A 22,323-nucleotide genomic window follows, 5' to 3' on the forward strand; every position below is an offset into this window, starting at 1 on the left:
TCAGCTAGGCTGACTGGCCAGTGAATTCCTGGGATCCACCTGTCTCTGCCTTCCAATGCTGGCTTTTTTATGTGAGCGTATGGGATTCTAGTATAGGCCCTCCTGCTTGCCCAGCAAGCACTTCCCCAGTCCGCCACCTTGTCTTGTTTTGTTTTGAGACAGTCCTCACTGCACCTGGAGCTCACAATTAACCAGACTGGCCAGACAACAAGCCTCAGGGATCACCTGTTCCCATCTTTTCTGCCTAGGATTCCTGGCGCATGCTGGAACCAGCATTTTGTTTGTTCCCAGGGAGGTCCCCAGAAGCACCTTTATTTCTGTTCTCATGAAGGGGTTCAGATCTCCCTCCAACATTGGGAGCCACTGGTACTGTCCATCTTCCTGTTTGCCAGTGTATATGTCCAGACTCAAAGACACTGATCAGACCCCTGCTGTAAACTGGAGTGAATGCCCTTAGCTCTGACCATCACTGTTGGTTGGTAACAAGATTATTCAGTTTACACTACCTAAATAGTGCCTAAAATATTGTCTCCTGGGCTGGGTGGTGGTAGTGTATGCCTTTAATACCAGCACTCTGTGAGTTAAAGATACAGGGTTCAAAACCCTGTCTTGAACCGTCACCCTCAATATTGTCTCTTGGTAACTTATGAATAGGTAATTTTTTATTATTGATTTTTATTGAACTCTACATTTTTCTCTGCTGCCCTCCCTGATGAATAGGTAATTTTTAACTGCCCAACTATAGATAAACAAATTCTTAGTAAATGTTTCCCAGGACCTGCAATTCTGAAAAAAATGCCACAAGGGGGCGCTCACATTGTAAGCAGGCAAGGGGAGCCAATAAAAGAAAGCATAAGGCCTCCAAGTTTCATCCTGGTGTATGATTTATGGGCAGGAATATTTGCTTATTATTATTATTATTATTGCCACTGAGGAATATCTAGAATAATTACAACTTGTAAATGTGTCAAACTTTGCAGCTACATTGTGTTTTCAATTTAGCAATTCCATTCTCCTCAAATGCCCCACAAGCTTTGGAACTCCATGCCTATGACAGGGAGATGGTAGTTTTTAAAATTATGATGCCCATGAAGGTCTAAAGAGCTCATCCACAAGACGAACAGCCCTACTGAGTCCTTACTGCCGTTTATAAGAAGACTCAGCCTGGCAACAAATATCCTATAAAGGTTTAGTGTCCCTCCCCCACCACCAAAGAAGTTAAAAGCACATTGCAAAGTTTAGAAATTACCAGAAGCAAATTAGGAACATCACACAAAGGAAATAAAAAGTGAAATTACCCGCGACTCATTTTACTCAATGTAACCTCTGAACAGATCGATCAGTGATATTAAACAGAAATAATTACCAACTGACATTTATTTAAACCGGTCCCTCAGGCAGTGAAGGCTGCTTCCTTCTGTGAGCAAGGGAAATGAATGTCTTGGGGAAGCACTAGAGAAAGGACTAACTAGGAATGCTGTTTTCCTGGGATAAAGAATGCTAAATTATTACGAACATGTTGTATATCTGTCAATTACAAATTAATCTTTCAAAACTGCCCTTCATTCATATCATTTGATTCCCACATTTGCAAGGTAAAAATCTAATAGCTGAGTATTCCGTATCATGGTGGGGGAAAGGTCATCATGACCTGGGGGAGCACTAAGATCAAGACACACTATATACATGTTTGGAATTATCAAAGAATAAGTAAAAGATTTTTCTTAAAGGTTATCAGGGACTGGAAAGATGCCTCAGTGTTAAGAGCATTTGCTGCTCTTACAACAGACCTGGGTCAGGTCCCTCCCACCACCCACTTTATGGCTCACAACTGTCTGTAACTCCAGTTCTAGATAATCTAGTACCCTCTTCTGATCTCCAAGGAGACAAGACATACACTTTGGTTTACAGACATACATTTAGCCAAAACATTCATATACACAAAATAAAATACTCTTTAAATGTTTAGGGTTATCTTCCATTCTAGCAGAATTGAGTGAGGTAGGGAGGCAGGTACCCACCATGCAGCAGATGGTTCCGGTTCCGGGAGCAGAGGATGCTTAGGAACTTCACCTCGTCTGTCCCCCATCTCTTCTCCCCAGCCTCAAACAGGTCCTGGTGCCAAAAAACCATGAGTTTAAATACCAGATAGGATGTGCCAGTACTTGAGCGAATAGTTCTAAGACGTCTGAGAGGTGAACTGATTTGGTTTTATTTTGTTAGTTGGAAAAGCAAACATGCTGTGTACACACACACACATACAGACACACACACAGACACACACAGACAGATACACACACAGACACACACACACATACAGACATACACTTGGTTCTTCAATCACTTTAACCTCATAATGGCATGAAATGACATTCGTTCAGCAGAAATCAGGCTTCAAAGTTTGCACTTTGGTCTTTTCTTGAACCTGTCTATACAGTGTAGGACTTCATCAAAGTGTGAGCATCAAGCAGTGACCCGTGCTCCCAGTTAGCTACACAGTCACGAGGGCAGCAAGCAACACATTCTAGTGGACTTTGTGTCAAGCCTCCCAATGTAAACGCATTTTCAGCTTACACTAGGTTGGGACATAATACCATTGCAAGCCTCTGTTTCTGTATCCCTCTGTCCCTGTGATGTGTGTGTGTGTGTGTGTGTGTGTGTGTGTGTGTGTGTGTGTGTTACTCCATTATTTGGTCTGAACTCAAGCAAGGAGCTTTCTCCAGAGCCTCAATTTCCTTACCTGTACAATGGAGGTCAAAATCCTAAGGTTGCTGTGAGGATTCAATTGTTTGACTGAGAAAAGCCTTGTGGGCGTGCTTGGTTCTTATCAAGGGTCCACTGTCTATAAGCTACTATTTACCTGGCCACAGGGATGAGTGGCAGGAGACATTAGGGTGTCAGGACAGACAGCATGTCAGGACAGACATCAGTGCATCAGGACAGACATCAGCAGGGGTTCCAGACAGAGCAGTGTCCTACTGCATGTTCTCTTTAGGGAAGTATGAAGAGCAGAGGCAGCTCCTTCCCCTCTGGATCATTCAGTAGACAGCTGAAATGGCTGGGGACTTAGCTCAAGCACTGAGCACTTGCCTAGCCATGGGCCAAGCCCTGGGGCCCATTCCCTGGCAACACACACACAGAAGCACACACACACACATGCACACGCACACACACAAGGAGGGGGTTCTCTGGGATCCTCATGTGGCCCCAGGGTGAGAAGGAGACCTAGAATTCAGGAGTATAGAGATGGTGTCCTGAGCCACCCCAAGTTCCAGGTACCCCTGAAAGAAACCTGCTAACCAGAGCGGAGTGAGGCCTGTCTTAGAGAAGCAGCTGTAAGAAGGAATTTGCAGTCTACTAACCTGGGCGTCCTGCTTCACGAGCGCATCATCCAGGTAATTCCCTTCATCCCTGCCACCCTGCGGGTGAAACAGACAAGAGTGAGTCCCCATGGCAATTCCAGGGTGCTCTTAAGACCAAAGGCCTGGAGACAAGATGCAGTAAAAGCTGGGTCTTCAGGTTAGGGGGTCAGGACTGCTGTCTTAGTCACCAGGGCTTGGAGCTATGTCAGGCAGATATTCTCAGTGGAGTGCGAGCCCCACTGTGACTCCTGGTGTTGCAAAGTTGGCTCTTCCAGTGGAAGGGCAGTAACTTCTTCCTGCTTCCTCCTCCCTATTCCAACCACGGCACTGACCCAGCTGACTCAGCCTTCCTAACCAGCCAGTCTTCATTGATCAAGAGAATGCTGGGCAGAAGACAAACTTGGGGAGCTCATGCAAGTCAGCACAAAATGCACCAGCTCCAGCCACAGGAACCCCTGAAGGAACACTAAGGAGTGACAGACAGGCACTGCATCCCAGTTTGGAAGGCTGTTCTTTAAAAAAAGATTTTTTAAAAGTGTGTGTTGTGTGTTGTATTTGTGTGTCATGTGTGTGCAGTGCCTACAGAGGCCAGGAGAGGGCATCAGATCTCCTGGATCTGGAGTTACAGGTGGTTGTGAGCCATTCATTGTAGGTGTGGAGTTTAACTCAGGTCCTCTGTCTGCAAGAACAAGAAGTACTCCCCCACCCTCTCCAGCCCTGCCACCGTATAAATATCCAAAACACATGGAAGTTATCTCCCAATATCCTTTGAATCCGATGCTTTGTAACAGAGGTAGCTGGCATCAACATGGGACATGTGAACAGTGAGTTAAGAAGAGATGGTTGGGCATGCATGACCAGCCAGGGGCTCTGAAGGAGAAATAAGAAAAAGGAACAGACAGCCAGAGACTGGCACCTGGGGAATACCCATGTTTAGGAGGCTAAAAGGATGAAGGGCAGGTAAAGGAGGGTACATGTCTCAATTAACCCAGCATCCCCTTTCAGAAGCTGGGACCAAGGAAGACACGCACCGCTGACAGGGACACCAGTACTCGCTGGAACATGAAGGATGTGTCAGAGCAGATGTCCTCTTCAAGGCTTCTTCCATATTCTGCCAAGAAATCGGAAATGGGTACATCAGAACAGAGACCTGCCAGTGCTGTCACCTGCCAGCAAGCTCCATTCCTCCAGGGCAGCCTGCTCATGGTCCGACTCCGACCAAAGTGCTACCCCATGTGAGGTTTTCAAAATCTGAACTCTGTGTGGTCCCAGCTCTCCCTGAGGGTCTATAAGTAGGTAATGGTTGCTGGGGGTAGGGGAGACAATTCCTTCAGGGGTGTAACCATCAGTAAGGAATCCCTGCTCCTGTGGGTAAGCCTTCACCCATGTTCCTGTAAGCAATTCTAATGAAGCTAATCAACTCGTAAAAATGGCAACAAAACAAACAATAAATACGACCCAGAAGGAACTATGGCTGTCTCTTTAAGATGATGGGGATCAAGAAGGCAGGACTAGAATCCTCCCTGGTTTTCTTCCGTCTGAGACTCTGCATGTGTCTGAGTGGAAGGAAGTTTGTTGTGGAATATCACTTTAACTATGTGAAGGTGTGTTACACAGTTTCTGCTGCCTTTGTAAACGATGTAAGGATGCTTGTTGTGGAATATCACTTTAACTGTGTAAAGGTGTATTACACAGTTTCTGCTGCCTTTGTAAACGATGTAAGGATGCGTTGCTTTTGTTTGTGCTGCATTTGTTTAACTATGTAAAGGTGTGTTGCTGTTTCACCTTGCCCACCTAAAGCAAATGATTGGTCTAATAAAAAACTGAATGGCCAATAGCTAGGCAGTAGAGGGCTATGTGGGGTAGAGGGATGGCAGGCAGAGAGAATAAGTAGGCGGAGAAATCCAGAATGAGAGAGAAAGAAAGGGAGATGCCAGGGGCCGGCAGTCAGGCAGAGTAGGACACACAGAAAGGAAGGTAAAAAGCCCGAGGCAAAGCGTAGACAAAGAGAAGCAGGTTAATTTAAATTAAAGAAAAAGCTAGACAGAAACGAGCCTAAGCTAGGCCGAGCATTTATAACTAATAAGTCTCTGTGTCATGACTTGGAAGCTGGTTGGTGACCTAAAAGATAAAGCCTGGTACAGAAGCTGTTGAAAGGTTACCAGTGTCACAGGACAGAGGTCCCCAGAGAGGTTCTAACAGATCTCTCTGAAGAATGACACTCTTTATAGCCACCAAAAGCCACTGTGGGGCAGATGCCAGGGTTAAGGGGACTGTGTGAGAGGCATGGAGGTTCCTAGGCTCACAGATAAGCACTAGGGGGAACCAAGAGTGTTAAACACATAGGATTGCTCCTTCAAAGGAAGGGATGCACAGCCTGTTATCTACCCAGAAGACTGGGAGCAGATGTGGTTCATAGCCTGGTGACCTCAGCACTATCTGTGTGGATGAGATCAGGCTCAATCCTCCCCAGACCTTTATGATGTGGGATTCCCCTCTGTATGCTGTGAATACCATTGGTTAATAAAGAAACTGTCTTGGCCTGTGATAGAGCAAAATAATAGAGCTGGGGGGGGGAACTAAACTGAATGCTGGGAGAAAGAAGGCAGAGTCAGGGAGAAGCCATGTAGCCCCACTGGAGACAGACACGGGAATATTACCTGGTAAACCATAGCCATGTGGTGATACAAAGATGAATAGAAATGGGTTAAATTAACATGTATACATTAGCCAGAAACACACTTAAGCTATTGGCCAAACAGTATTGCAAATGATATGATTTCTGTGTAATTATTTTGGGGCTGAGCAGCTGGGAACAAACAAGCAGCCTCCTACAATACCCTTGCCATGAGCTTGTTAATCTATAGAACTTATCTTTATGGGAGCTGTCACATGTAATCAATCCACAGAACACATCTTTATAGAAGATGTCACATGTACTTCACAGAGTTTCAATGCCTTAAGTCTTATTGTGCACCAGGAAATTTTTCACTAAATTATGCTGTGCTTAAATAGGTCTAAAATAAGCTACTCAGGGTCAAAGTTTGAAGCAACACTGGCTACTCAGTCATGTTGAACCAAATTGCCTTCTTGTCTCACCTTACTCTGCTGGCTCTCAGAGACCCTCCACAGGGCTGAGGTCAGGGTTGGGGGGGGGCTAACTTCAAATCCTGAGTGGGGTAGAGGTCATGGTCAGGGGGCTAACTCCAGACTCCCAGCGTTTAGGTTCAGCCTCTGTACCCTGAGCAAGAGTCCCTACTACATGACTGTTTCTCCACAGAAGTGATACATATTGAATATGGAAACACAGGGAATGGTAGTGCCGGGGCACAGCTCTGTGTTAGAGCCTAGGGCACTGGTCTAGCTTATGAGAGATGCTGGCCTCCATCCCTAGTACCCTGGGTGATACATATGGCAGAAAATTAAGGGAAAATAAGTAAAACAAAGGGAAGAAAACTCTATCATAATCTAAAGCTGAGAAATAATGGTCCCTGTCTTATTTTCAAGTCATAGGCAACCTGTGCCAGGGCCTGGAGGATGCCACTTACGCTGCTGGTATGTCTGGTTGATGCGACGGATCTCCTCGGGGGTACGAGAAGCCAGGATCTCAATCAGGCAGCCCTCATCTGTGCCAGCCCCCTAAATGTGAGGCCAGAGGTGAGGATGGTATGAACCAGTGGATCAAAGTAACGTGCATCGGTTATGCACAGTGAAACAAACAGAAGGATGCAATTAAATCTACAAATTAAAAACTGAGTCCCACACTCAGAAAGACTGCAAGTATGAAGCTTCAGGATGTAATTCCAGCCCCCTGGGGTCCAGAAGCAGGGCCCATTGACTTTAAACTGGCCTTCCCAAGCCCGGTGTGCTCACCATAATCATTATCATTTATCCATCTCTCATTCTCTCATCCTCTACTCCCCCCCTCTCAGAAGGACTTGGCTATAGTTTTTAACTTTAAGGTTTTATTTTATGTGTGTGGGTCTGTGTGCCTGTGAGTCCAGCGCCCCAAGAGGCCAGAGGAGGATGTCAGATCCCTAGAGCTGGAATAACAGGCGGCTGTGAGCTGCCCACTATGTGTGTTGGGAAGCAAACTACAGTCCTCTGCCAGAGCTATAAGCACTGAGCCATCGCTCCAGCTCTGCTGGCCGTGGTTCTGAAGGTTGGCACATCATCATGTGCACTAGGACACAGGGACCACCGACTGTCACAGCCTCCTCAGCTCCTGTCACCATGTGCACTGGGACACTGAGAGCACAGGGACCACCGACTGTCACAGCCTCCTCAGCTCCTGTCACCGTGTGCACTGGGACACTGGGAGCTCGAGGACCACTGACCTTCATGGCTTTCCGCAGCTCCTGCACATCGTACAGCACCGTGGGCGTCATCATCCCCAAAATCACGTCCTCAAAGTTGCTGCTCAGCTCCGACTTCAAGTCATCCATCAGGTCCTGAAATGAGAAGGAAGTGTCTACTCTTAGCTGCTATTGTCAGTCATACCAGCCTCTCTCTAGCTATGGTGCAGGGATGTCCTGGGCACTCGTCACCCTCCTGGGAGCAGGCAGCGGTGCTTTCCTAGGTCATTTGACACATCTGCACATCGACAGTCACAACAGACGACTGTTAAAACACTTGTCAGTTTTCCTAATCTGCCCAAGACCAGCTTTTATTTATTGACTTCAACCTAAACCACACAGTACAGCAAAGGAGAGTGTGGCCATTTCCCATCTGGCCAAACTTCAGTGACGTTTACAAAGCATGCCGGCTTTCTCGTGAAAATTTGTTTTTGTTTTGTTGTTGTTGTTCTCATTAAATTTTACTTTTGAATACATACCTATTTTTCTCTTTTTAAAATTTACAATTACACTCATTTATTTGTGTGCAGAGGTGTGCAGCAGTGGAGGTCAGAGGTCAACCTAAGGCAGAAGGTTCTTTATCCTGTGGGATTGAACTCAGGTTGTTTAGCTTGGCAGCAAGCACTTTTACACACTAAGCCATCTCACTGACCCCATATTTTTGTTTATATATATATATATATAAACATATGTGTGCACGTTTTTGTGTCTGTATCTGTGTGTAGCTACATGTGTGTGTGTACATGCATACATAAGCATGTGTGTGTGTGAAAAGGCCAGTTGTCAATGTCTGGTGTCTTCCTCGGTTGTTCTCTGCCTTCTTTTGGGGAGACAAGGTCTCTCACTGAAAGGTAGGCTAGGCTGGTTGGCCAACAAACCCTGTCCCTACCCTTTGCTGGAATGTGTGTGTGTGTGTGTGTGTATAGTATATACATTATACTATATCTTTCTATCATGCATATTTTTATGACAAATCCACAAATGTGAATTGAAAGAATGAATTAGAAGTCAGACAACCCATTAATATTGGTCACCTCAGATTTCCATAAGCTGGCTGGGTTCTGAAGTTAAGCCCAAGTGTGTATCGCCACAATGGTTAGATGCATAGGTCAATCTCACTAGACTGTCCACGTCTGCCACTGTGCGTTCAGTTCCCGGAGGAAGCAGGACAGTCGGAGACAGTCGGTGGCGGTCTAGCCCGTTCTGTACAGGAGTGCCCCGAGCCCACCTGTAGATGTTCCAGAGAGCAGCTAATCAATTCTGCCCTGCCCATCCCTCACCACCCTGCCCAGCAGTGCAGAGCCGTCTGCGAGAAGGAGTCTCAATCTTCCTGGCTGTGACATCTCCCAAGACAGACAGATGCAGTGGACATAAAGTCACTGGGCGCTGACATACAGGGACACTCATTGGCTGTTTTCCTCAGACCAAGGGTCTCAATAAGCGCAAGAGTTGGGGGTGCTTTTCAAGGTGATGTGGAAAGACCGGGCTGAACTATTCTGGTGAAGGAGTTGTTGCAAACGGAGTTGAGATTCTTCAGGGTGTGGGATTCAGACAAAATCTAAAGCATGCGGAGTGACCAGTGAGTTGATAAGCTGCCACGCATGCGCATGCAGTTACACAGGAAGCCCCACTCTCGATTGAAGGAAGGATTCTGTCTACATGTGCATTTATATGGACGAGGGACGGCACTAAATTCCAAAATCACAGCGAAGGCAAACTGGCCGTGTAAGTATTTGTAAGTCAGGGATCTTGAACATGAGGCCCACACAGCTCTGCAGGTGCCTGGTACTCCACAGCGCTCCTGACAGAGCACACAACCCATGGTCCTGTGAGGACTTGGGTGGGAAGTGACCCAGCCTGGCCTTGTGAGTCAACTGCTCCTTAAAATGTGGGGAAACCTTGTTTTGAGTTTTGCAAACATAGCTTTAAAATTTCTTTTCAGATATTTTTCCTTTCGTGTGTGTGTGTGTGTGTGTGTGTGTGTGTGTGAGAGAGAGAGAGAGAGAGAGAGAGAGAGAGAGCTCACATGTGGAGGTCACTGGCAATTCTATGGAGCTGGTTCTCTCCCACCACCAGGCGGGTCTTAAGTATTGAAACCAGGCCATCAAACTCTGGGGCAACCCCACTGAGCCGTCATGTTTTACCCTTATTTTTAACAGACACACTGTTGTAATACTAACAGGGCTCAGGAGACATTTCAATACCTGCACACAATATGTGATAGTCAAGTACAGTGACTGGAGCACCCATTGTTTCAGATGTTTGTCACTTCCTTGTTCGGAACATTCCAGGTCCTCTCTACTCACTCGCCCTCCCGTGCTACAGCGCCCCAGGAGTTGGCCTCTCTCCCCCACAGTCTTCCTAGACTCTGGTAACTCTGAATTCCACAGACAGTCACTTCAAGAGGCTAGTCTGGGGTGAAGGCGGGGATATGGGAGGTGAGGTAGAGGGTGGAGCGGGGGGACGACTCTTCTTCCCTGCTGCCTGACAAAACTCCTTCGGGATCAGGAGAAACTGGGCCTACCCTGCCGATGTTGCTCTTGTAAGCAGTCCTGATTTCCTGACGTTGGGCAGTGTTGCGGTAGGCCAGGACTCCAATAATGGCATCTTCATCGGTACCTGGGGACGAGATGGAGACAGCGAGGGAAAGTGATTTGCTGTCACGAGAGAAAACGGTTTCCCCTGTGGCCACTGGAGTTACCTCATGAAGGCTGAATGTTTGTTAAGAAAACAGAACCTGGAAGCCAGAATGACATCAGCCTATCACTCAGCAGTCGGGAGAGGATTCGAGGCAGGAGGAGTTCATCTTTCTCAGAACTAGATAATACTGTGTTTGAGGAATTTTCTGTGTGTTTGTTGGAAAAAATGGCTGGGTTGGGGGCGTAGAAACTGCTCTACTGAGACAGGGCAGGAAGGCAGTTTCGAGTGCCCGAGTCCACAGCCATCATTCTCCACAAGGTCGGCTATCCAGGCGGAGCGTGGAGGGAGGACTACAGGACTCTCCACCCCAACCTTCTGAGCTCTGCACGCTCTGCACCCTAATATTAGCTTAGAGTTTTTAAAAAATGCCCCACTTTCCTCCAGACTCAACTTCCGTTCCGAGCCATGCGAAGTTTGTCCCCGCAACATTAGCTGTACACACACTCTGCTTTTAACCTAGACATTACCGCATAGATTCAAGACTTTTCCACAGGCCCACAAAAGCCTTCTAAATAAATTCTCATTTTCTAGTGAGGTTCATTTTCCTAGGAGAATGTTCATTCTTTGCCTGCTCGGAAGCTCACAATGGCTCCTATAGTCAGCTGGGCCACGCGGGGCTGCCAGCTCTGCAGTCCCCTATTCTCTGAGTTATAAACCATGGACAAGGAGAGTAGGCTGCCAGACTTACAAGCTTAGCTCTCTTTGGTTTGCTTTCCTATATAGCCCAGGCTGATCCTGATCCTCCTCCTCCGTCTCCCCAGGGTGAAGATTCCGGGTGTGTAGCACACCCAGCTCAGATTCTGCTTTGAATTGCTCTGCTCCCCCCGACTTAGACTCATGAACACTCTCTGGAACCCTTCATTGCCAGTTTAGCCATTTCCATGTCTCCTTGAGACCCCAATTTAGCCTCATAATCCTGATACCTGTGGTTTCCTGTGCTTCTGGGCCACCCTCCAGGGCTGTGATTTAATTGGTGGCTTTCTCAGTAACAGCCCTAGGACCCCCCTCTCCCCCCCCACACACACTTTAGGACTTGCTGTCTCAGGAAGCACCCCCTGGCCCATTCCTCTTTGCAACTTTTCATGAATTCACTGTAACTCCTCTAAGCTCAACCTCACTCCCAGAAACACATTCTCTCTTCATTATTTATTAAAATTCCACCCACCTCCCAAGGGCATCTCCGATTCCACGCCTCCAAGGTTAGCCTGAAAGGTGATCTCCTCTCCTTGAACCATGCTTTCTTCTTTCTTTCTTTCTTTCTTTCTTTCTTTCTTTCTTTCTAACACAGATTCATGTTTCCAAGCTATCCAAGCAATTACTTCAAACTTATTATGACCTTGAAATCCTGATCCTCCACCTTTATTGGGGTTGATCAAGCCCAGGGCTTTGTGCAGATTAGGGTATCCTACTGACTGGGTCTCAATCCTAGCCCCGCAGAGTTCTTACCCATACTAATCCTATGTTTTTTAATTTAATTTTATTTTAAATTGTGTGTGTGTGTGTGTGTGTGTGCATGCGTGCATGCATGTTGTGTGTCCAGGTGCCTCAGAAGCAAGAGTCGTTCCATCCCCTGGACTGGAATCACAGGTGGTTGTGAGTTGCCTGCTGTGGTGATGAGACTGGAATGCTGGTATCCTGAAGGAACGGGACATGCTCTTCACAGCCGAGCAGTCTCTCCAGCGCTCCTGTATGCACCCATGGATTCCTGACCTCCAGGAACAGGTTTTATGGTCCTGTCTCCTCCAACACCTCATCAGTCCACACCAGCAGGCCCTGAGAAAGGCCTGGCTCTGCCAAATGTCCCCTGATTCTTGCTTTGGGAATTCTGAACACTTTGCTCCACACTCTGGGCTGTAGAATTTTTGCAATATACAAAATTAAAATCAGACTGAAAAATGTTGGTGGGGCCCCCATATTTTCAACTTTATTTATAAGAAAAGGAAATGAGAAGGGTGCATAAGCGCAGACAACACTCTCTCGGAGATGAGAGGCTCGGTCTCAGCGCTCAGACCTGGCTTGTGGTGAAGTCTGGTGGCCAGAGGTGGCTACCTCTGGTTTCCCAGCATCCTGCTTCTCACTGGGTCTGACAGCCTAGGAAAGTCAGCTCACCTCCCTGCACCCCTTTACCTTCCCACACCCTGCTTCTCCTGAGCAGGCCCTTGGGGTTAAAGGCCAACAGTCCTTGTGACACCTCTGCCGTTAGTCTAATACGGCGGAGACTGACAAACACCCGTCACTCTGGTCGCTGATGTTAGTCTAAGGAAGATGAATCTGAGATAGATAGACTGAGAAGCAAAGTCTCGTTGCCAAGAACCTTTACCCAAACCTCGGAGAGTCTCAGTGATAACTAGGAATTGAGGCACGTCTCTTTCTGTGTGTCCTGCATAGCTGGCAGTGCCCCCTGTGCAACTGCTCCTGCCCTCAGGAAGACAACCGCAGGGCTACCCCCTGCTGCTCACACACAACCCCCTTCTGCCTTCAGTACTGACTCAGCTGTGCAGTCATGGCAGCAGCCCCAGGCAGTAATGGGAGGTGCATGCAGGAACATTTAAAAGGTGGAACTTCATGGGAGGAAGTTAGGGCTTCGGGAGGTGTGCTCATAGATCATTCACTCCCGGCCCCTCTTCCCTCTCTCTTTATTCTCTACCTGTAATATGAACTAACTCTCTTGGTGAGGTGCTAGCTCATCCCAGCCCCAAAGCAACAAACCAGTCAACCATGGACTTGATATCTCCAAAGCTGTGATCCAAAATAAACCTTTCCCCTTTTAAAAACGGTTGTCTTGGGTTTTTTGTTATAGTAACAGAAAACTCCCTAACACGCTGTCCCATGCAAATTACCTCGAGTAGACAATCTGTCACCATGGTTTCTGTTTGTGTGCTGTTGTTTCGTAATACAGGGGATTGAACCCAAGGGCCTTGAACCTGCTAGGCAAGCACTCTACCACCTGAGCTACACTCCCAGCTATATCCCCGATATATTTTCCTAAAAGGTAACCTCTTCATGAATGTCAGCACCCATGGTGCCCTCCTCGCCACGGTGACACACCACACTCAGGACAGTTCACCCTCGGAAAGATGCTTACCAAGTCCCTTCATGGCCTTCCTCAGGGTCTGGGCGTCTTCAACCGCATTGAATCCCGAAGCAGCTTTCACAGTTCCCCCTTTGGTGGCCTGAAAGCACAGAAAATGGCATGACCGACCGTGGCCTCTCATTCAGAATCCCTGGCTCTACTCCGGGTGCCAGGGTGCCAGCAGCAACCACAAAGGGTAAGGCCGTCACCATGGCGGAGCTGCCACCCTCTCTGCAGAAGGTAGACTGAGCTGTCAACAAATACACATCCCATAAATAGCCTGGTAGGAGAGGAGCCACAACATAAGTAGAGTCTAATGGGGGCTGCAGGAAGGACGGACATCTAGGCCGAGAGAGGGTTCATACGGGACACTTGGCCATACAACAATAAAGGGGAGGAGCTACAGACAAAGTAAATGCTATCCCAAAGGCCCTGGGGCTGTCACTAGCTTTGAAGGAGCCACAACTGGTGGGAAGAAGGCAGATCTAAGAAATCACACCACCCCCTGTGATGCAATCTCCCAAAGAGGAGAAAAAGTATGAATTCAATCAAGTTCAAGTCTGTAAAGTCAAAAAACAGTAGCTGTAAAGATAACACACAAGGAATTGCCAATCAGTAATTTAGCTTCTCCAATCGATAAACTGCAAGGGAGACAGGAAGAGAGAGGTGGGAGGGAGGGACAGGTCAAGAGGTTAAAGACACGTCAGCCCACAGAAGTTGGCAGAGTGTTGCACACCCCTGTCATCCCAGCACTGGGGAGATGGAAGTAGGAAAAGTCAAGAGTTCACAGCTAACCTTAGCCACATACCCGATTCAAGGCCAGCCTAGGCTACAGAGACCCTGTCTCAAAAACCCAAACCCCAAACCAACCAATCAGACAAATCAGTCCTAGAGCGGAACCTTATTGGAGGGAGGATCTGGGTGAGGAAGCACGACAGTTACAAGGCAGCTGGACAGCTGCTGTCTGCTGACACAGGGAGTCGGTCCTAAGATCCCCTGGTCTGATACTGATGCTGCGCTTGCAGATTACATCTTAAAAGGTTCACCTTTGTACAGCTGACTCAGAAGGGGAAGATAGGATATCTGGAATCAGCTTCAAAATTGCACAGATGGGAGGAAGCAGAGATAAACAGGACACGAAATTGAGTGTGAGTGAGGAAGTAACCGAAAGGATGGGAAGCTAGTTAGCCACCGGCAGGCAGGGAGCTAGTTAGCCACCGGCAGGCGGGGAGCTAGTTAGCCACCGGCAGGCGGGGAGCTAGTTAGCCACCTGCAGGCGGGGAGCTAGTTAGCCACCGGCAGGCGGGGAGCTAGTTAGCCACCGGCAGGCGGGGAGCTAGTTAGCCACCGGCAGGCAGGGAGCTAGTTAGCCACCTGCAGGCGGGGAGCTAGTTAGCCACCGGCAGGCTTGGGGTCACTGAAGACAGACCCCCCTCACCAGCTCTGGCCCCACCTCTGGTATCCCTGTTAATGCACTGGTTTTTAAGGGAGGGAAAATAGCAAATAGTTTATCTTTCGGATTGAAACCATCGAATGAAGGGGCAGCTACAGATGGACGGAGCAGGGAGTGGGGAGCAGGAGAGCTGGTCCAGCTAAGGGCTGCTGTTTCCTCCTGGTGAAGATCTTTAAATGTACATGTACACGTGTGCACACGGAGGCCAGAAGCTGACATCAGGTGTTTCTTCTGCTACTCCATCTTGCTTTTTCATTTAAAATTTTATTTATGTGCATTTTGAGTGTGGATGCCCATGAAGTCCCAAAGACGGCATCATGTCCTCTGGAGCTGGAGTTAGAAGTGGTTGTGAGCCGCCAGATGTGGGGGTTAGGAACTGGTTGGAACTGGACTCAGGACCCTCTAAGACTGACAAGAGCTCCTAACTGCTGAATTATCTACCTGGTGCCTTTTCTCACGGAGTCCACTGACTGGACTGACTGGCCAGCAAGCCCCAGGGATCTGTCTGTCTCTGCCTCAGCTTGGATTACATTGCTGCACCGGCTTCTTACATTGGTTCTGGGGACTGAACTCAGGCCCTCAAGCTTGTGTGGCAAGCACTTTACCAACTGAGCCATCTCCGCACCCCAAGATGTGTGTGTGTGTGTGTGTGTGTGTGTGTGTGTGCGTGTATGTATGTATGTATAATGTAATTTTACACACACACATCTTTCTTCCTTATTTTTTGCTTTTTCTTTTTTGAGACAGACAGTCTCTAGCCTGGGCTGCCTGACCTTGAAATGAGGATGACCTTGAATTTCCACTTCCCTGCCTCCAGTTCCTGAGTGCTGGGACACAAGACGTGAGACAACAGGCCTGGTTTAAGTGGTTCTGTGGAGTACCAGGAGTTCAAAGTCATCCCTGACTACACAGAGAGTCTGAGGCTAGCCCAGACCTAGCTCAGGCTGCTGTGACGTTAGAGACTGGTTGGCAGGAAGGGCTGAGGTTGCAAGTGAGACATGATGCCGGACAGGGTGAAATTAAAAAGAAGGAAGCACGCTGTCAGGCTCCACACATGTTTCCAGGCAAAGACAACAGATGTGCTGACAGATTAAAGTGGAGGTGAAGACAGAAAAAAAAAAAATCAAGGATGGCTTCAGATTTTGGAGGAGTACCGTGAGCATGATGTCATCAATCCAGAGGGGACACTGTGGGAGGATGGCCATACCTGATACAAAGGGTGTGGAGTTCAGAAGTTCTACCCTCAAAATGTTTTCTATTAGGCAACCATGCTAAGCACACATGAGCAGTGGTCCACAGGAAAGACTAGAGGTTAACCTAAAATACACCTTCCTCCACAATATTCCCTTTGTCGGGTATTTTGCCATTTAATAGGTTATTAAGAAACAACAGAAGTGCAGACACAGGAGCCTGATAGGCCCGGCCAGAGGCTTGTCTCCAACCCTTGGCAGCTGTGTGCCCCAGAGGGGTTTCATGTTTCTCATGTATATATTGAAAACAATTAAATCAACTCAGGGTGTTGCTGGGATAATGAAACGGGATGGAAATGGAAAAGTATTCAGCATGGAAGCCAAGAAAAGTGAAAATAAAAACTTAAAGCATCACCACCGCCACCGCCACCATCATCATCAATATCATCTAAACACAACTCGGGCACTAGACCCTGTGAGGACACCAGCCCCATAGGTCTGGGGCCCACCCTGCACTAGCCCCTATGAGGACACCAGCCCCATAGGTCGGGGGCCCACCCTGCACTAGCCCCTATGAGGACACCAGCCCTATAGGTCGGGGGCCCACCCTGCACTAGCCCCTATGAGGACACCAGCCCTATAGTTCGGGGGCCCACCCTGCACTAGCCCCTATGAGGACACTAGCCCTGTAGGTCAGGGGACCACCCTGCACTAGCCCCTCTTCCTAACGCCCCACATTTTCAGTGAGGCCTCTTCCAACTTAGGTCACGCTCTGAGGTCCTGAAGCACGCTGGGTGGGCCCAGGACCTATGGGGCTGGTATCCTCACGGGCTAGTGCAGGGTAGGCCCCCGACCTATGGGGCTGGTATCCTCACAGGGGCTAGTGCAGGGTGGGCCCCTGACCTACAGGGCTGGTGTCCTCACAGGGGCTAGTGCAGGGTAGGCCCCTGACCTACAGGGCTGGTGTCCTCACAGGGGCTAGTGCAGGGTGGGCCCCTGACCTACAGGGCTGGTGTCCTCACAGGAAGGCAGAACTGGATTTATGCAGCTGTGCAGCATTTGAAGAACTCTAAGACCACTAAATTGGGAAGGGCCAAGGAGGAGTCTCCACACCCTAAGGTTCAGAGATAATGAGCCAGGTTGACACCTGGGGTTTAGAATCTGGGCCTCCAGACCAATGAAGCAAAACATTTATTTATTTATTTATTTGTTTGTTTGTTTATTTATTTTTATTTAAAGTTACTGGGGTTGTGGCACTTGATACAGGAATCATGGAAACATGATATACGCACCTGGCTTCTTTATTTTACCTTTTATTAGTAATTTTCTGTGAAAATTCTTAATTGGTTTAATTTAGTCTGTGAGCTCATCATGACACTCGTGTGTGTGTGTGTGTGTGTGTGTGTGTGTGTGTGTGTGTACAACTATGTATGCATGTACTGAAGACGCAACCCAGGGCCTCACATATGGCAGCTCACACCCTCAACTTCCTGCGTTAATGTTTCCTGAGGTCTTAGGAATTCTGGTAATGAAGGTTTTAGGATTGTTCTCAAACACCGAGTTCAAGTTTAACCTGCACTGCTGACGACACTGTTGTGAGATAAGATTTAATGTCTAGGGCTGGAGAGATGGCTCAGCGGTTAAGAGCATTGCCTGCTCTTCCAAAGGTCCTGAGTTCAATTCCCAGCAACCACATGGTGGCTCACAACCATCCGTAATGAGGCCTGCAGGAAGAATACTGTATACATAATAAACAAATAAATAAATATTAAAAAAAAAGATTTAATGTCTAACAAGGGGAATCGATAGAGAGATTAGCAAGGGTGGTTTCCTTTACCTGGTACCATCACGAGCAACTCTCAATTATTCTAGGGGCAAGGCCAGGAGGTGTTTTCCATTGTCATTCTTATGAGTGTCTGTACTGATTAAATTCCAGGTCACAGTGTACAATAATCTTTTTGAGGAAGATGGAGAGGGGTGGTTGGTGTCCATCTACACCAGGAAAGTTCGCTGAGGTGGCAAAGGACACATCACTGTCCTGGCTAGTTTTGTGGACACAGGCCAGAGTCATCAGAAAGGAAGGACCCTCAGTTGAGAAAGTGCCTCTATAAGACCTGATTGGAAGGCATTTTCTTAATTAGTGATTGTTGGGGGAGGTCCCAGCCCATTACGGGTGGTGCCACTCCTGGGCTGGTGGTTCTGGGTTCTATAAGAAAACATGAGAAGCCATGAGGAAGAAGCCAGCACCCCTCTGTGACCTCTGCATCAGCTCCTGCCTCCAGGTTCCTGCCCTGCTTGAGTGCCTGCCCTCGCTGCTTTTGATGATGAACTGTTAGATGGAACTGTGAGCGAAATCAACCCTTTCCTCATCAAGTTGCTTTGGGCATGGGTTTTCATCACAGCAATGGTGACCCTGACTAAGACAATGACACAGGAAAGAATGACAAGGGAACACTAGACAAGGGGCCGTGCTACACGGGAGGCACTGTTGTGAGTACACCCATGGGAAGATGTGAGATGAGAGGGTGGGACGATAGATAGCGCTGAGCACTGGAGAAACGTGGTGCCTCTGAGCTCCCCGCCCTCTGCTGAACAAACAGGGCTTTGTTTAAGCCACAGCCCCCTAAGTACACATCCGGTGCCCGCCGGTGGCTGGTACCAGGTGGGGCGAGGCACTTACCATGGCTGTAGGTCACGTTGAAAGTTCAGTCACCTCGGCAGAAGTTCCTGTGAGCAAAGCAGAAGAGAAATTACTGAGACCAGGGATGTGGCATTGCTCATTAGTTAGGGTACCATGTTTGCATGAAGCCGAGCCAAGAGGAAATGATCGATAACTCATCGAAAGGTCACCCGTGGAGGAGCCAGAGCTCCTGGGCCAGGCTAATCATTAAAGGAAGATTGAGCAGTTGAGTTTATTGTGCCAACCGCAGCTTCCTAATTGCTCGTGTTTGGAGGTGCACGCTATGCCCGTGTTGTTGGGGTGAAGTGCTGTAACTGATTCTCAGGACAGACAGAGATTCTGAATTATACCCTACTGCAGGTCAGAACAGGGTGTGAAGGAACAAGCTCTCCGAACCAGAAACTAGAGAACTCAGGACTGCCCAGTATGCGTTCACATGTGTGTGCACGCACCTGTATCCTGTGTGTTCAGGCGTGTGTGTGCCTGCATCATCCCTGCATCTATGTGCATGCATGTGTCTGCATACATCTGTGTAAATGTCCACGTGTCTTGACAGCCCACCCGGCACTGACTCTGTCCATTTCCCGGATGCTATTTTTCCTTCGCGATCTCAGGTCTAGAACTTTCCCTCATTGATCCCGCACGTCTTCACACTCAGTTTCCAGTGCCCCTCCTCCATCAGGAACGCTTGTGTGCCAAACTTTCCCTGTGTGCTCCCGCTCTCTCGTGGGGTTCCCTTGTGAGGATCAGGCCTACTGCCTCCAGTTCCCACATCTAAGTCGTGTGGACATGGCACCTCAACACTCCAAGAGTCACCCTGGAACCAATGATGAGGACATTTGAGAGCTTGAGAAATCGCAGAATCAGCTGGGTGGAACCACAGAACTCAGGAGGCTGAGGCAGGAGAATTGTGAGCTCAAGGTCAGCCTAGTCTACAAAATGAGACTCTGTCTCAAAAAATACACAACAGGGCTGGAGAGATGGCTCAGAGGTTAAGAGCATTGCCTGCTCTTCCGAAGGTCCTGAGTTCAATTCCCAGCAACCACATGGTGGCTCACAACCATCTGTAATGGGGTCTGGTGCCCTCTTCTGGCCTCCTGGCATATACACAGACAGAATATTGTATACATAATAAATAAATAAATATAAAAAAAATACACAACATGGCTGGAAACGTAGCTCAGTTGGTAGAACGCTCACCTAGCATGCAAGAACCTCTGGGCCAGAGCCCAGCATGGAATCTACCCTTGTAATAGGAAGCTGAATGCCAGCCACATTCAAGCAACATTTGTTCTACCCACCTTCTGATAAGACAGATGAGAACTTAGCCAATTGGGTGCTTCTAGGCTACCTTACATCTCATTTCCCTTTTCTGTACATCACTCTCTTTCCTTCTGGTTTTAATTAAGAGCTGGTACCACCGAATGGGCATTCTGACCATCTGATCTGGGCTCTGGCCTGGGTCCAGGATCATAAAGCCATTACGATCTGCAGAGCTGGGTTCATTGCTGTTTTGTCTTTAACATGGAGGCTATTATAATCAGGATATCAGGAAGGAGCGGGCCTGATAGAGTAGCCTAGAAGCACCTCTGAGGAAATGCTATCTAAGCTGAAGGAAGAGCTCAGGCTGGCCTTAACTCCATATAGTCAAAAATGACCTTGAATTTACGCTCCTGGCTCCACTTCCTGGGTGCTGGGATTAAGGACTACAGTGCCACGCCCTGTTCATCTGGTACTGAGGACTGAACCCACGGCTTAGTGCATGCTGGGAAGGCATCCTGCCCACGGCGCTACAGCCCCAGCTCAGCTGAATGAGGCACTGCTGAAGGGCAGACACAGCCTCACCAAGTCCCAGGTGGAGGGAATAGTTGTACAACGATCTTGAGGCAGAAACGAGCTGGTGTGGCCAATGATTCTATGGATCAAGATAAGATGCTCATAAAAGGGAGGGGAACAGGAAACTCCCTGTCCCACTCCCTGTCCCTTCCCCTGCCTCTGTGTCTGCTTCTGAGATCCGTCTTTTCTAAAAGCATGGGTGATTCATTCGGCATACTCTCTGCCTGAGTTCTGCACACTGCTCCAGCCATCAAAGGCAAGGGAGCTACGGGATCCTTCGGTTTATTGTCTGTGGTCCAGAAGCACTTCCTGGGTTTGAGTGGCACCTGAGTGGGCAGTGTGGTGGGACAGAGCTTTTAGCCCCTAGTAGTATTGGAACTGCATTAAGGTGCAGGGTACCCACTTGGAGCTGAGAAAGAACTGAAGAATTGCTTGGTGTGGGAACCCACCACCTCCACATCTAGTGCCTGGCACTCTGCTGACAGGCTGAGCCCCTCTAATTGAAGGAGAACGAAAGGCCTCAGAAACATTCGGAGAGCCCAGGTCTCTCTGGTCTCTTACCTATTTGACTTTTTCAAAATTGGTCATGGACACCAGGCGTCTAGAGTTCCTCCCCCTCCCCCTTAAGTAAGCCACAGGACCCAGAATGTTGAGTTAACCTTCCCCTGTATTTCTGTGTAGGAGCTGGCCATAAGGAAATTCTCTTATCTGTCTTGTTTGACAGTAAATCCGGGGACTGTCATTGCAGCTGGCTCCTGCACAATGCTCAGAAAGGAATGCACAGTCCAAGGAGAATCCCCACAGAGGTCTTGCCGCCTCCTCCTCGGGAACCACCACTGGATCAAGCCTTCTGCCTGGTAGGATTTCTATACATTCACCCAATTTCCCCAGGCCTGGTGTGATGGCACACACCTTCAAACGCTAACACTTGGGAGGCAGAGGCGGGCAGATCTCAAGGAGTTTGAGACCAACCTGGTCTACACAGTGAGTTCCAGAGCAGCCAGGACTACACAGTGGGGCCCTGCTTTTAAGACACAAAGCCAACCAACCAAAAAAAAAAAAAATCTCAGAATTGTCCTTGGGTTTTCAGGGTCTTCATTTATGAAGACTTGAGTCTCATATAAAACATTGATTAAATAAATGTGTTAAGCTTTTTATGTGTTAAACTTCTCATTATAGGACTGTTAGCCATATCACTATTTTGTATTATATGGCACCAGATGTTAAGAGTCAAGACCAGCCTGGTTTACATGAGATCCTGGAAAAAAAAAATCAAAAGCAAAAGCTCTGGGGAGATTGTCTTACAAGCATCAGGTCGAAGCTCAGTCCCCAAGAGCCTATGCATGAAGAGGTGCTCTCTTGTGAGCCCAGCACTAGGGTGGCAGAGACAGGCAGATACCTGGGCTCACTGGTTGAGCCAACGAGAGACTCTTTCAAAAAGAAGAAGAAGAGGAAGAAGAAGAAGAAGAAGAAGAAGAAGAAGAAGAAGAAGAAGAAGAAGAAGAAGAAGAAAAGGTGGCAGTATCAGAGGAACAACCCAAGAGTTTGTCTTCTGGTCTCCACATGAACCCACAGGGGTGGGGAGGGTACTGAATTAAAGAATTAGATTGGAAGCAGCGTTGGCTGCAAACCTCAAAGACACCACTGGGGGGATGATATGCTGGGATGGGAAGA

The 22,323-nt window shown here is 48.1% G+C and overlaps 1 protein-coding gene across 1 annotated transcript in view; it reads right to left on the reverse strand.

Annotated features, from left to right (window-relative positions):
- Nucleotides 1-22,323, reverse strand: part of Anxa4 (annexin A4) — a 52,258-nt gene that overhangs the window by 8,099 nt on the left and 21,836 nt on the right. Inside the window, exons 2-9 of the mRNA XM_041640964.1 lie at nt 18,814-18,860; nt 13,503-13,590; nt 10,242-10,336; nt 7,700-7,813; nt 6,911-7,001; nt 4,394-4,473; nt 3,363-3,419; nt 2,022-2,115 (exon numbers count right to left, since the gene is read on the reverse strand). Coding sequence (XP_041496898.1) covers nt 2,022-2,115; nt 3,363-3,419; nt 4,394-4,473; nt 6,911-7,001; nt 7,700-7,813; nt 10,242-10,336; nt 13,503-13,590; nt 18,814-18,816 — 622 coding nt within the window. The 5' untranslated portion in view covers nt 18,817-18,860. The remainder of the gene's footprint in view (nt 1-2,021; nt 2,116-3,362; nt 3,420-4,393; nt 4,474-6,910; nt 7,002-7,699; nt 7,814-10,241; nt 10,337-13,502; nt 13,591-18,813; nt 18,861-22,323) is intronic.

Source organism: Microtus oregoni, unplaced genomic scaffold, assembly GCF_018167655.1.
Source record: "Microtus oregoni isolate MIOR12 unplaced genomic scaffold, Mior012 000002F_ref0000024, whole genome shotgun sequence".
NCBI lineage: Eukaryota > Metazoa > Chordata > Mammalia > Rodentia > Cricetidae > Microtus > Microtus oregoni.